General features: G+C 37.1%; 2 protein-coding genes across 2 annotated transcripts; both read right to left on the bottom strand.

The window, feature by feature from the left end:
* Nucleotides 1–167: 167 nt before the first annotated feature.
* On the bottom strand, nucleotides 168–3,759 carry LOC146168019 (transmembrane protein 179B-like). The gene is made up of 5 exons (XM_083389678.1): nucleotides 3,583–3,759; nucleotides 1,236–1,429; nucleotides 1,029–1,160; nucleotides 847–955; nucleotides 168–772 (listed from the first exon to the last, which is right to left on the bottom strand). Exons 1-5 carry the CDS (start codon nucleotides 3,685–3,687, stop codon nucleotides 563–565), a joined length of 750 nt encoding a protein of 249 aa, XP_083245804.1. The 5' UTR covers nucleotides 3,688–3,759; the 3' UTR covers nucleotides 168–562.
* A 6,467-nt stretch (nucleotides 3,760–10,226) lies between these two features.
* Nucleotides 10,227–11,312, bottom strand: LOC146168020 (uncharacterized). Its single transcript, XM_083386191.1, has one exon. It carries the CDS (start codon nucleotides 11,310–11,312, stop codon nucleotides 10,227–10,229), a length of 1,086 nt encoding a protein of 361 aa, XP_083242317.1.
* Nucleotides 11,313–13,902: the final 2,590 nt, after the last annotated feature.

Raw genomic sequence — 13,902 nt, forward strand, 5'->3', positions numbered from 1 at the left:
TTATATTATATAAGTTGTGGTGTTGTATCCTATTGGAATTACTGTTAAGATACCGCTACATGTGGGCTCTGCCATGCACTGAAAATCACTTCCCTATTCACCACTCCAACTGAGAGGAATTTATTTTTTCATAGAAAAGTCATCTGGATAAATCAAGCAGTTTAAATTCCAGTGATGTTTTATTTAAATCCAACAATATCAACTGCATAACCAGGCTAAAAGCCCAACTTTTTAATATCATAAATTGCACTTGGTATTAACACAATAGGTATAAAATGGCAACAATAAAATCAACACTTACAATTACAGACAGTCACTTGTGAGTATTCATACAGAACAACTTATTGCACAAACAAAATATAAGGCACAATACAGTAAATTGATATATGATACAAAATAAAAAAATTGATGAAAATTCATTCGTTCTTGATAATATAGGCTAAAAAATGACAAAATGGAAAGTTAAGAGCGATTAGCAATTTGTGTGCTACATTTAATATTAAAGGCTATACACACCCCTGTGAGCCCTGGAGAGTTTTAAAACGGTTGATCTGTTAAAAATTTATTCTTTATAGTTTGGATTGATAACAGAGTTACCAGGTAGAACTTCATTTGCTACAATGCCAGCCGTGTCAGATCCGGAAGACCCCAAACCAGCTGGCGGTCCTCCCATAGCTGTTCCTGAAGACCGCAGCGCTATATTTCTTCGATAATGTAGGAAAGCCAAAACACAAAGCAGAGCCCACTCAAAAACACAGAACCAGGAAGCAGACTATATAAACAAAAGTTGGTGTATTGTTTAACATTTTACTGACACTTTCTGTATACACTACTATGTACACCAACCTGCGCAGTAGCAGAGTAGGAGTAGTAGCTGCCCCCATTAAGGTCTACAGCTGTGTCATCATTCATATAATACCAACCTCCTTTTACATCCTGGCCAGCCTGACATGATCTGTAGAAACAAAAAATATTTTTTTAAACACAAAGTATAATATGAATATACTAGAGATTAAGAGTCAACTCACTTTATTTCTGCAGCTTTGGTAATAGAGGAACAAAACTGTGACATTCCAACACTAAGAACACACGAACTTATAAACTTTAAAACCAAAAGCAAAGCATTTACCATCATAGCTGGTAAAACCCACATTTGTGATCTGCACAAGAATTTTACAATTTATTTTAATTAGTAAGTTTTTGGGTATGCTGGAGTAGGATACAATTTTACTTACGCATTTTCAACAGAATGGTATAGTGCATATGCAGAGTAACCTCCATACATTAATGAAAACAGCACTGTAACAATAGTCAGGTAGGTACAAAAATGACATGTTGAATTAGAACCAAAACTTGTGACTGCCATTGTATCGTTACCCGATTGATAAGCCACTTTTGCTGAGAAAACGCAATGTCCTTTGAAGTTATCCTGTAAAATAAAATAGAACAAAACTTGCTTTAATACTCTTGACGGCCAATGCTTGCTTCATGTTAAAATCAATCAATTTTCATTATTAAAAAAAGTTGGCGTTAATATTTAAATCAATCCATTGATTTGATTGTACAAACTAAAAATGAACTCTTTTTTTTGATTTGGCAAATAGAATGTAGTGGAAATTTTACAGAATACAGATTTGGCACAAAAAGGCACATATATTTCAAATGCATGTTCCTCATTACAAAGACATGCATTTAATATTTTACATTAGAACCGCGCACACTAGACAGTATTTTTAGAGGTCTTCAGGTGTGCCCAAAGTAAAAACGTTAAGAATCCTTGCATTAAAGTAAGAAACCAGACTCTTTATATAGGGTTTTTCTCCAGGCAACCTCTAGGGATGTTCAAAGTAGAATATCGAATCCTTGGATTCGAATCCAATTCTGCCGTTTATTTCGGGTAATTGGAACCGATATAATTTAATGTTTTACCGCGGATTGTTGCCCCTAATTGCACAAACGCGTGTGGTAAGTTGGCCTGTCGCTGCGAAAACCAATTTATAGTGCTTGCTTTAAATGTAACCTGGTAGTGCAGTGTCAGCGTTTTTTTCGGGCGACCAATTACCGCGTCTCGCGATAACGTTCGTCTAATAATTAAGTGTCAATCAAGCATTATTGGGCAAGCGACTAACGTGTAATGTCTGGTGTGGAGTTCGCAATTTCCCTAAATGTGTTAAGTTGCAAAAGTAATATTACGTTGTAAAACGTGCTGGCCGTCTACAAAATGTGCTATAGGGTTACTTAAGGTCAACTTTAGGCTAATATTCAGCGAGGTTATGCAGTTATGAACAGCGTAATTGTCAAGTATTCGCTATGTCAATAGTAACTTTGTATTCTTTGCAGTACATTATTTGACTGCATAACATATCATGTTAGTCAAAAAAGAAGCACTAAAACCCAACAATGCTTTAAAAAACAGGACCGAATTGCTTAAGACTTCTGTGTGCAGTGTTTCATTGTACTCACTATTGGCAAAAATATAAGTTTTGGCAACAACCTGGACAGTTGATATAATACCGTTTACAGAACTGCTTCAAATGACAGTTGTTAAGAATGTTAAACATATGTGAGATTTTTTTATTATAATGTTCACATGTTAGCAAATTGTTTGGCGTTTTATTGATGTAATTGTAGGCCCTGTGGGGTAGATTAAGATTAATCCTTCCCCAAACAAAACCAAGGTTAGATAATTTAATAAAAATATACTAGGATTCGATATTCTGGATTCGTTATTCTAGATTCGAAACCTATTATTCTAGAATACCTTGGGATTCTACTTTGAACATCCCTAGCAACCTCATTTTCTTATGCTACACTAGATGGGTGCACCCGATCACCCCTATTTTGACCCACGTTTAAGCGAGGTTTAAGATGCAATTAGAATAAACCACTTTAGTTTAAAAACTTAGCCCTATACCCAACTAGGATCTTAGCAAAAAGTGTTTCGCCAAACCAAATAATGGCACCCAATTTTTTTTCAAGTAGGGCTGACTTTGACAAGATTAGCGGGTGCATAACTGCATAGCTGACAAAATATTGGTGACTTGCCACCTATGGGGTGCAGCAAAAGGTGAAAAGTGCACCTTGCTTGTGTAAAATTTGAGAAATCGCTATGGTTATTTCATTTTTGTTGTTTAAGTTTAGCCTGATGACAAAACTTGTGCGTGCACTTGCTTTGCTTTTCACACTGGTAAAGTATTCATTTGCGAGTCAAGGCAGAGATTTCTAAATTGAAAGGAAAGAATAGCAAGTTACCAACTATAGGTGACTTAACATTTGGGGCAAATAACCTTATAATTTCTAAAACATAGAAAAATCACCATTTACAAAAAGTCAATATCGGAATAAAATGTCAAATGTATATCCTAGCAATTTTTGTTTCACAGTAACTTTTTTACAGTGAGTTGTCAAAATTGAAATTGCAAGGAAGACGTAAATATGGGAGAATAAATATAATAACAATACTTGTCCCACCCTAACTCAAATAATGTTATATAAACCCCCGGACGAAAATGTGGTAGTATTTTAGACCAGCGCCCTTAAAGTAAAGTAAACACGTATAATGTAGTAGCATTACTAACTAACCTGCATAAGGCCAATGGGCACAGATGACACTATTTCAGTAATCGAGGTGGCTAAATATATCAATATGGCTGGTCCAACGATTAAATCCACTTTTGGGCACGCCATTTATTTGCTGAAAAGACAGTATAAAACAAATCGGCTCTGCAACAACTTAAATGTGGAACTCTAAACTCTGCAGGGACCTGTGCATTACGTCATAGTTAAAAACCGCCTTTGGCATAAACATAGAATACTCAGCGGGTCCGGAACACTGATCTCTATGAAAGGTTATCTTTGGAAACACATTTTTTCACAGTTCATTTATTTTGCTAAAGTTTAGGTTGAAGTGTTTTTCAATGCTACACAACAAAGATGTCATCGATTCGTCCAAAGCGCAAAACGGCTTTATATCGTTTAGTTTGCCGAGATTTTAATTTTCGAGGGTGCGATGAGACGCATGGTGGCTTTGGGCTAAAACGAGTTTATCAAAATGTGCTAAACAGGGTTTGTCAACCGCGGACCTCGCCCTCCCTGGAGGGCACGGGCATAACTCTCTAACTAGGTCATGGTATTACAAAATTCTGCTTTTTATGTCAGATTTGGGTAAAATACAGGCTGTAGTGTCAGAGCTGGATTCGGGGCTCGACAAAATCTTACATTTGGCCGGAGTCGGACTCGGCCGACTCCGCAGTCCTGATTTGAACCGACAACATTTATTCGTTTTACCGCGAAAAGTTTGTATTATCGCAGCTTATCGCTGTGGCGAAACAATTACTGTGCTGCTTCAAATGCAGCGATATCCTTCGCCTTGTCATTAGGTGTCCGACTGGCGAGCAACTAGCGTGTCATGCCAAGGGCGTTAAGTTGTAAAACAAACATTCCATCGTAAAACGCGCAAAGTGCGCTACGGGGTTACTCAAGGTTAACTTTTGGCCAATACCCAGCGAGGTTATAGTAACGCATCAATGGCAATATCATTAGATTTCTTGATATTCTTTGTACCATATCATTTAATAACTGTCTTATTAACATATGACATTTGTAATGAAGTTTAAAGCTGCCATTTGATAACAAAAGTCATGGCTTCAGTTTTTGTATCTATTTGAGATTCGTAGCCTACTCACTACGCAACAAGAAGGCTGTCGTAATGTATTTAATTCGCAACAACTATCTTCGCAAAGCTGGATTTTCTGATCTTGCAAAACAGAGACGAATGAAAAAAATAGCGGAGTACAAGAATGAGATTTGCAATGACCACTAACTTAGTTAGATTTGTTAAATTATCAGGAAGTAAGTGCATTTTTTCGTTGGAATTCGTTAAATGGCCATATTGTTATTAGCGTGAAGAAGTAAAATAAGTTAAAAAAACGTAAATAAAATGCTAGGTATTTTTTATAATCATGGGGGCCACGAGGGTTGAGAGCTTATCAAAGGGGGGCACGAAGCATAAAAGGTTGAGAAATGTTGATTAGCAAAAAAAAGTTGGGTGTTGTTTCGGCCTAGCCTTATTTAACTATTATAATTAGCTTGCTGAAATGTCTTTTTTAGTAAAATTGTTTTAGTCTAAAGACGCCATGTGTCCTACTGCAACATCGAAAATAAAACTTTTGGAAAGCTAAACGTTATAAAGCCATTTTGCGCTTTGCGCGAATCGATTATATCGTAATGACGTTTGTTTTAAAAAGTAACATTTCCAATCTAAAACTTTAATCAAATAAACGAACTGATGTGTGGTGTTTCAGAAGGTTACTTTTTATGAGGTCCCACCTTAGCCGCGACACTATTTTGAAAAAGAATGCAAAATTTGAAATAAGCGTAACTTTAGATCAGGGATGGGCAACGTGCGGCCCGCGGGCCGCATGCGGCCCTTTTCCTTTTTTGGTGCGGCCCTTCACCTTCTTCCAGCTAATTTTTCTCTAAATAAGGCTATGAGTGTGCACCATGTTGGGACATTTGCTCTATCCCAGGGATGTCCAACCTGCGGGCCGCGGGCCGCATTGCGGCCCGCCTGATATTTACGTGCGGCCCACCACTAATTCTCACTTTCAGTAACCTTTATTAAAAACAGTTGTTTCGAATATCATCAAAACGTGAAGATCGCGCAGTATTTGATGTAGGCATAATCTTGTGTTTTTTATAATCGAGTCTAATGTCGCATTTCAACATCCATCGAGCACTTTGTGCACCCATCATTGCTAAGTGAGATGTTTGTTTTTCTGAATGTGTGTTTTTCCCGACCGTTTTAAGGAAATATGTCAGCCCAAACACGTGAAAACTTAAATTTTCGCATATTTGCGCATAAGTTCACTCTCGAAGAACGGGTGTTTATAAGTTAGGTTGTTTTATGACGCAACTTATGACGTCACCCCTTTAATTTGAGAGATTTTGCGGCCCATCGAAATTTTTAAAGTGGCAATGCGGCCCATTCTGCTAAAAGGTTGGACATCCCTGCTCTATCCTGTTTGAAATGAGATGTAACCCATGCTATACCTACACCGTTGAACCCGATTGGGAAGCATCTATTACATAATAATATTCATTCATAAAGTTTTACTTGTGTCACGTTGTTATGATAAAGAATTGTTTTGCAACAATTACACTTGTCTGGTACGTTCAAGGTGTAACAGACTTTTGCCACGCATATTGACTGATCTGTTTGTTTAACAGCTGGTTTTGAATTAAGGCTGTTAATTAAATTGTACTGAGGCGATCCATACGAGAAAGGCGTCATTGGAATTGTAGAAAAAGGTATTTCCGAATTCACAAGTAGACAGCACTGACAAAACTGCCGTAGTTGCAGCCTAGGAGCTCATTAATCAGTACAATGTAATCTTTTTTAGTTTTAGGTTTGATTTTGTGCTAATTTGCGTATTTCCTTTTGTGCTAATTTGCTTTAGACTTGTTTTTGTAAAACAACCTGGCACCACTGCAGGTTCTCCAGTCTGTGTGAATTTGTCTTAGCTGACCAGTCAATTGTTGCATACGGTTATCATGGCTACTAAAGGAAATAACTATTGCAGAAGAATGCAGAAAATTGAATGATGGATTGGTAAAAGCGTGTGCTATGATATTTCATATCCGCCTGAACTTGTGTTTTTCTAGTAAAATCTGAAAATGTGAATTAGTGTTTATTTGATGTGCGGCCCTCCTGTAAGCATTATATTTCTCAACTGGCCCATGTGTTAAAAAAGTGGCCCACCCCTGCTTTAGATGAATATGGTAGGGTTACCATAGTTTCGTGGCCTGAAATCCGGACACTCTTTAGTCCCCACTAGCGGTTTTTAAAATGAGGTAAGAACACATTGTCTGTCAATATGACGTCACCCTAGCAATGTTTTGCCTAACCATTGTATACCGGAGTGGATTTTTGAACATAGTGTCGTGAATTCACCAGGCCAGGGGTGTTTAAATTATTTCTGCCACAGCCAAACCTGATCAACGCGATAACTGCCAGGCGCACATGGCGAGCGAAGCGAGCGCGATTTTTTAGGTATACCAGCATTTCTTTTAAATTTCTGGCAAGTTTTTATTACATTGCCGAAAATAAAAATGTTAAAAATATAATACGTTTTCCGTTAACGGTAAAGAAGCGATGATCTAATTCAAAAGACCGCATCAAAACGTAAACAAGTTGGACGTAGAAAGATCATTCGCGCGAAGCGGGAAAATTTTTCGCACTTACGTAGTTAAAATAGTCGAAAAGTATTTAAAATGGACTCGTATTCAGTTTATCAAAGTGGTGGCGGACCAAATGAATTACATTGGCGGGGCGCATCCGGCCCGCGGGCCATAGGTTGCCGACCCCTGTTTTAGACTTTAGGTCTTACAATAGCATCGAATTGGGGCTTTCTGTCGCTTACTGATATCCTCAAACGCTCACAAAGATTAGCATTTGGGAGTCTCGCTCTATGCTTGATTTTTTTACAAAATTCATCGACACTGGCAGTTGGTATTCACACGAAAACACTGTAGAAAGTTCATTTTTTGAAGACTACATTGGAAGATCCGCACAAAACGCTGAAAAGTCCGGAACCGGATCGCGATCCGCCATTTGAACATTACCGCACTAGGTTATTGGGCCATCTCTGATTTGACCTCTGGTGATCTCTAGGCTAGGGTTACTATATTTGTTAATGCGCAATCCATAACAAATTTACCTCAGTTGCATTGACCAACTTTAGAATATTACCAAAGTACTTTACCGCCATTGTTTTCTTGTGAAAGAAGGATAAACGCGAAACTATACACAAACAGAAAATAAATGTTGTATTGCAATACACGAATGCAAGTTCTCATTTGGTCTGCAACAGACTTCTTGTTGTGCTATTTTTCTACTGCTTTTACTTCTTTATAATTTTCTTCAGCGAATATACGCTCTTATCGTTTCAGACATGTTCTAAATTTTGCAAATCGACCAAGATATAAGGCCTTCAGCTATTAGCCCAGATACACTCTTCCATGTATCCCAAATAAAGCGCTGTATTGTCGTTTATGACGTAACAATGAAATTATTACCCGTAACGCAACAAACAATTTAAAAAAATTCCATAGAAAAAAAAAAATATATATATATATCGCCGGCAAAAGTAAAAACACACTTGGCTCCATACACGCGACCCTCAAGAACTTTTTGTGCGGCTCTTGACGCACTTAAAAAATTCGAATAATTATTTTTTCTTATAGAGCCTCGTGTGCTTCACTTTTAGGCCAATAGCAAATCTTCAACGATTAATTCAAACTTAATATCACAAGGTGTTTTTCACTGGATTTTCTTTACCGTTTGTAATTTTACCTGTTTAAACCAATCCCTAGTAGTCGAGGGCTCTCCTATGTTGTAAGCTTGTCGAAACAAACTGGAACATGCGCGATCATAGGCGTAGCCAGAGAGGGGGGGGCTGAGGGGCCATGTCCTTCCCAAATTTATAAATATTTTACTCTTAATACTTTGTTTTTTTTAGCATTTGTGAGCAGTACCACAACAGTCGATCACAGGCATGCCACACCTTCAATTGTGATGCACTGTTACGTCACAAACGATGTAGTTAATATTACGTTTGCTATACATTAATGTAGTTTTACTACTTAAAAGTCACTTTTTGCTGTTTGAATGGTTTTCTTGGAAATGGAGTATTGCGTCCAGGCGCACATGGCGGAGTAACACTCAGTCAGTTGCTGCTCGAAACGGTTTGCTAACATTGTTATTGTGTTCGTTACGGCGGTAAATATAATGACAAAAGCTAAACAAAATGTTCAAACTTTTTGCCCCCCCCCAAAAAAAATTTTCGGCTGGCTACGCCACTGTGCGCGATACCCGATTGTTCGTCCCAAAAATTACAGTTTTACCAACTTTAAGTATAGATAGTAAATGCCAAAAACGCTTTTCGCTGTTTAAGGAGAAATATTTTTATCTACTGCATACCACGGAATGTTTTCAATTTTTTAAACATAAATTTTCATGAAAATAAACGGTTCGATTTAAATTTTGGCCAAGTTGAAAACCATAAAAGTCACCCATTATTTTATCTTTGGTTAGACTCAAGTCCCTTTTGCCGTTAACGCGAATCGATGTTTTATTTGCATCATGGCAATTGCAGTAAGAAACACTTTTTGCGCTTCGCTTGCTTTCTATTCATCTTGAAAAGTATACATAGGCCTATATATTTGTATATTTGTCACTTTCTTTTTCTTTTTTTAACTTCGCTCGAGACCACAGATTTCTGCTGATTCCTTGTTTTATTTATGACATTTTTAATAATTTGCATAAGCGCACTGGTTATGCACACCTAGGAAATCAAACCTCGATCAAAATATATAATTGCTGAGAATCTTGCCAAATATTTTATTGATAAGATAAGTAATCAACAAATAATAGCGCAAAAGCTAAGGAAAATTACAATACGAGACATTATAGAAAAAGGTTATAAACCACTAACCTGATATAATTGCTGCCCTCAGGTTAAACTATATACAGTTTCATTCGGCCCTTAGTGCAATTTGTGTTTTAGACCCTTGTTTTATTTATTATGCACTCATTTAGCAACGTTTACGAAGCTCTCAAAATTTTGAAACAAATTTTAAAATAAATGTAGATAGTAAAAAAAAGTCAACATCGTTTACATAACACTACTTCGTGCAATATTTTTTAGCTCCACATAAATAAATTTAAGTATAAAGTCGTTTAAGCTATATTAAGAAAGGCTCAATCTCAAATAAATGACACAGGGATGTCTGATTATAACGAATTGCAGCCTATACTCAATAATAAGAAGCCTGATATATACCGCTGTCGATCTGATACCAAATTATATTTAGCATTACAGCCATATATATTTTGCACTCCAACGTATAGTTTTGTGGTTTAAAAAATAAATACCTGAAAAATCATTGTATGTAAAATAGCAGACAAAGAGGTTTCCTAACGCTAAAAAAATCGGCTTAATACCTTGAAAATCATTAGCATTGCAATATTTGAACAAATTTTTACTTATTTAACCATAGTAATAGTGTCATTTGGTATCGGATCGGCAAAACGCGATATAAAATTTTGACCTTTGGTGTCAGTTTACTTTATAGCCAAAGAAATCATTTTATGTACAAATAACTGTTTGGCACCAAATAGGGCCTACATAAAGAGTTAAAAAAAATGACTAAGACAATAGTTCACATTATAATCCAAGATCGAGATCTTCACTTTCGATTTCTTGTTCGGCAATATATTGAAGTAAATCGTCTTCTGCCAACTGTTCAGCATCAACAGTCGTTGGCTCAGTAACCTTGAGGGTGTTCTTAATTTTACTTGTCGCCTTACTCTGTGTTTTTTGGCGGTTAAACTCTTTCATTTTTAGATTTATATCACTGATATCTTCAATAAGTTCATGACTGCCACTTGGTGAATTCTGCTCATCAATTACGCGTTCTTCCACGTTGCTTTTTAAATCGCTCCAGGATTCGTTTTCAGAAAATGCATCAAACAGCCGTACTGTTTTTGCAGCGTTACTGTTCTCTTCATTAAAAAAATCTAAGTTATTTTCCAGCTGATCTTGTTTTTGTCGAGATGCTGGTATTTCGTCTGTATTAGATGTTTCACATAATGTCGCCGCTGCAAACAAATCTTCATCTACACCGTCATTTGTATTTTGATCGAAGAGAGTAGTTTCTATTTCATTTTCTTGGAGACTGTTTGTCTGGAATATCGCCTTTGCCGTTTCGGCAGTTAAATAATCAGTGTCAATGTTGGTTACCGATTTCTGGGAAATATCTGCTGCTTTGCGGCGCCAACCTATAAATTTCAGTAAAATTTCAGATTCAGCAATTTTCGTTGTGGAGGAACACCATCTTAGGAAGTTGTCGGCACTAGTTTGCCGATTTCTAGTTTCTGTCCTCAGAGCACTTTTCGATGACACAATGCTGCCACCACGACCCATTTTCTTAGGTAGTTCAGGAACGAATGTTCCAGAGTACTTGCGATCCAAGTGTTTTCTTAAATCCCAAATCTCATCGTACGTCTTATTTTGCGTAAAGTGAATTATAGTTCCTTCGGCGAAACTTTCACCAGTTGTCTTGTTTTTGACCAACTCTACAATTACCGGGTTATCCGTCACCACAACCAACGTAAACGTGATGACTGGGGTTACAAACAAACTCGAATTTACGTTCTCAATATTGAACTGTGGAACGCTTAAATCCAACCCAGTTTGTACATTTTCAAGTAGACGCTCTGCTTGAACTCCAGACGCAATAAATCGTTTCATATTCCCAAAATGTTTTTCGTCTATTTTTTCAATATTTTTTTACACTCAACAAAGAAATACAATGCTTACTTCACCAAGTATTATACAATCAAGTACAGTCATGCACAGAACAAATTGCAAGTTTACATTTGAGTCGCTCGCTATGCAATTGCACGATTGTATCCGGACGCTTGTGCAATAGGTTACTGATTAACCGACAACTGTACAAAGGTAACGGTATAGGTCAGTTTTCAATATGAAGGTTTTGTCCCTATAATCCAACGTTTAGCTAATGATTAGGTTTTAAAAGGCTTATGGTGTTTTTAAACTGTCCCTAATTTAAAATTTGGTAGGTGGTGACTGCTTTAAAGTGTATAACTCACTGACCACTGTTAAGGCGTTTTTTTAATGGAATACAACAATAAGTACGAAATTAGAATAACATCATCGTCGAAGTAGCTTGTAGTCGCAATAAGATCTAAATCGGAATAAGACCTAATCACGTCAGAATGAGGCCTGAATATTCCCAAAATTATAAACCCACTCTTTAATCATAAACAAGGACTAACAGTCTGGCTTGCAATTCAATAAGAGTAATTTCTACATGACATATTTTACCCCTTTAAATGACGATAAACAATACTGGACTAAAACGAAATAGGAATAAATGACTCGTATTAGTTAATTAAAAAAAAAACATTTTAATGCCTTTAACTAGATATAACGATACAATTTATCACGTTTTCTGGAAGTTGTTTTATCTCTTTAGTGACCATCAAAGTATAATCCGCGACTCTTTCAAAAATGCAATTTTCGCCAAATTTATCTAAATGTTCGCACTTAGCGTAAATCGATAATATAATTTTATTTTGGTAATGTGCCTTTTGTACTGTACATTTCAGTGTTCCGCAACCGGTGTGCCGCGACGTTCCCGGAGGTATCAGGAGAAGAAATATATAGCAATTATTTTCAAACTCTACACCAAAGTGAAAAGGGAAATTAGGCCTACATGTAATATTGGCATTTTGTGTTTGGTAAAATTAATCTTGGCTGCTGCTCCGAAAAAAAATTACGGTAAGCAAAAAATTACAAAGCACTATTGTCAGGTCATTTTTCGAATATGCTAGTAAAAGCCTCAATGTTCTCTGTCCAAGATTTCAAGGGGATGCAATTTACATGACTTTGGCCGGAAAAACACAATATGACCTATAAAGCAACATAGTAGAATAATCTACAGTGCCATAGTATCAAAGCTAACGACAAAATAAAGCCAAATGCACAGTAATATGAGCGACATAATATCTAAAATCGTCACTAAGTCTTAAATTCGCCGAAATACGGCCTAAATGGGTAAAATAACGCCTGAAACTGTAGGTAGCGGGTACGGGACAATCCGTGGTCATCGGCCTCAGCACCGGTTGTTTTGGTGTTGACGTTTCGGCGCTCTATAATTATGACGCCGTTGGGTCGCCGCTGTTTTGGCATTGGGTTGTTTGCTCCTGTTTGGGGTGATAAATTAAGTTAGGGTTAGAATATTAGGGGAGTAGGTGATCAATTTAGGAGTGCGGTTTGGGGTTTTCTAAAAGGTTGATAAGCCTTATAGGTCTTATTCAGGGTTTCAGGACTTGTTGTTCTAATTTCGGTCCTATGGCATAAGTCCCTTTGGTCGTCTTAAAATGTTTTAGGAAGACCTTAAAACTGCAAAATCAGAATCTAAAATAATGAAAGTATATATTTCGTAGGTGTGACGCCGAATTTTTTTAAGCTCTGTTGGTGTGCAAGTAAAAAAAGGGTTGCGGAGCACTGGTTTAGGTTCCACGACTCCAACCAAAAATGTTAACAAAATAAACGCAATGTGTTGTGTTCTTATGACGTCGTATGTGACTTTGTGATGACACGTTTAACGTAAAATTGTGACGTTACGTTTTCACGTAACTTTGTGACGTCTTCTCAGAAAAAAATATCCAAATAAAAAACCTGGATCCAGCCCTGTCATGCAATACAACACTTATCGATTTGAAGGTAAAAAATAGTAATTATACAAAAATATTAGCGTAACGCTCTACGCGACCTAATCAGTCTCAAGAACATTCTCAAGAACAGCCAGCCATGCATCCCGTAATAGTAAAGTGGTAGAGGTGTTAAGATTGCATTCTAGCGTACGGTAGGTATGCAATAACTTGTTAGCCAACCAAAATACTTCTGGTGATTATTAATTGTATTATCTGATAAGCGAACACCCAGTTGAAACTATAGAAGGCGGACAAGTTAGCATATAGCAGATGCTACTTGCAATATCAAAGTTGCGAACCGCAAGACGTTAAACATAGAAGAAGTTCCTTTTACAAGCGGAAAGCGGTCTTAAAAGCTACCGACAATCAAACTGCTGACCGCCGAGATAATCGCGGAACAGGACATTTAGCATTTACACTTTGGTGCGAGTAGACAATAAATCTGGGGCATAAGCCGTTACAGCGTAAATTGCACAATAAACACAAATATAGTCGTGCGCTCTACAGTAGCCTACTCATCCAATACAAGGGTGGTATCGGTGCCTATCCGACTCAACCTGGCAAAAAAATACATTTTAATTTCGCTATTTTATGCCGTG

Source organism: Ascidiella aspersa, chromosome 1, assembly GCF_963924565.1.
Source record: "Ascidiella aspersa chromosome 1, kaAscAspe10.2, whole genome shotgun sequence".
Taxonomy (NCBI): domain Eukaryota; kingdom Metazoa; phylum Chordata; class Ascidiacea; order Phlebobranchia; family Ascidiidae; genus Ascidiella; species Ascidiella aspersa.

Coding starts and splice junctions, on each gene's coding strand:
- LOC146168019 (XM_083389678.1), bottom strand. CDS start 3,687: ATGGCGTGCCCAAAAGTGGATTTAATCGTTGGACCAGCCATATTGATA. Junction 1,161..1,235: donor TACCATTCTGTTGAAAATGC/GTAAGTAAAATT, acceptor ATTCTTGTGCAG/ATCACAAATGTGGGTTTTAC. Junction 773..846: donor CCTACTCTGCTACTGCGCAG/GTTGGTGTACAT, acceptor TTGTTTATATAG/TCTGCTTCCTGGTTCTGTGT.
- LOC146168020 (XM_083386191.1), bottom strand. CDS start 11,312: ATGAAACGATTTATTGCGTCTGGAGTTCAAGCAGAGCGTCTACTTGAA.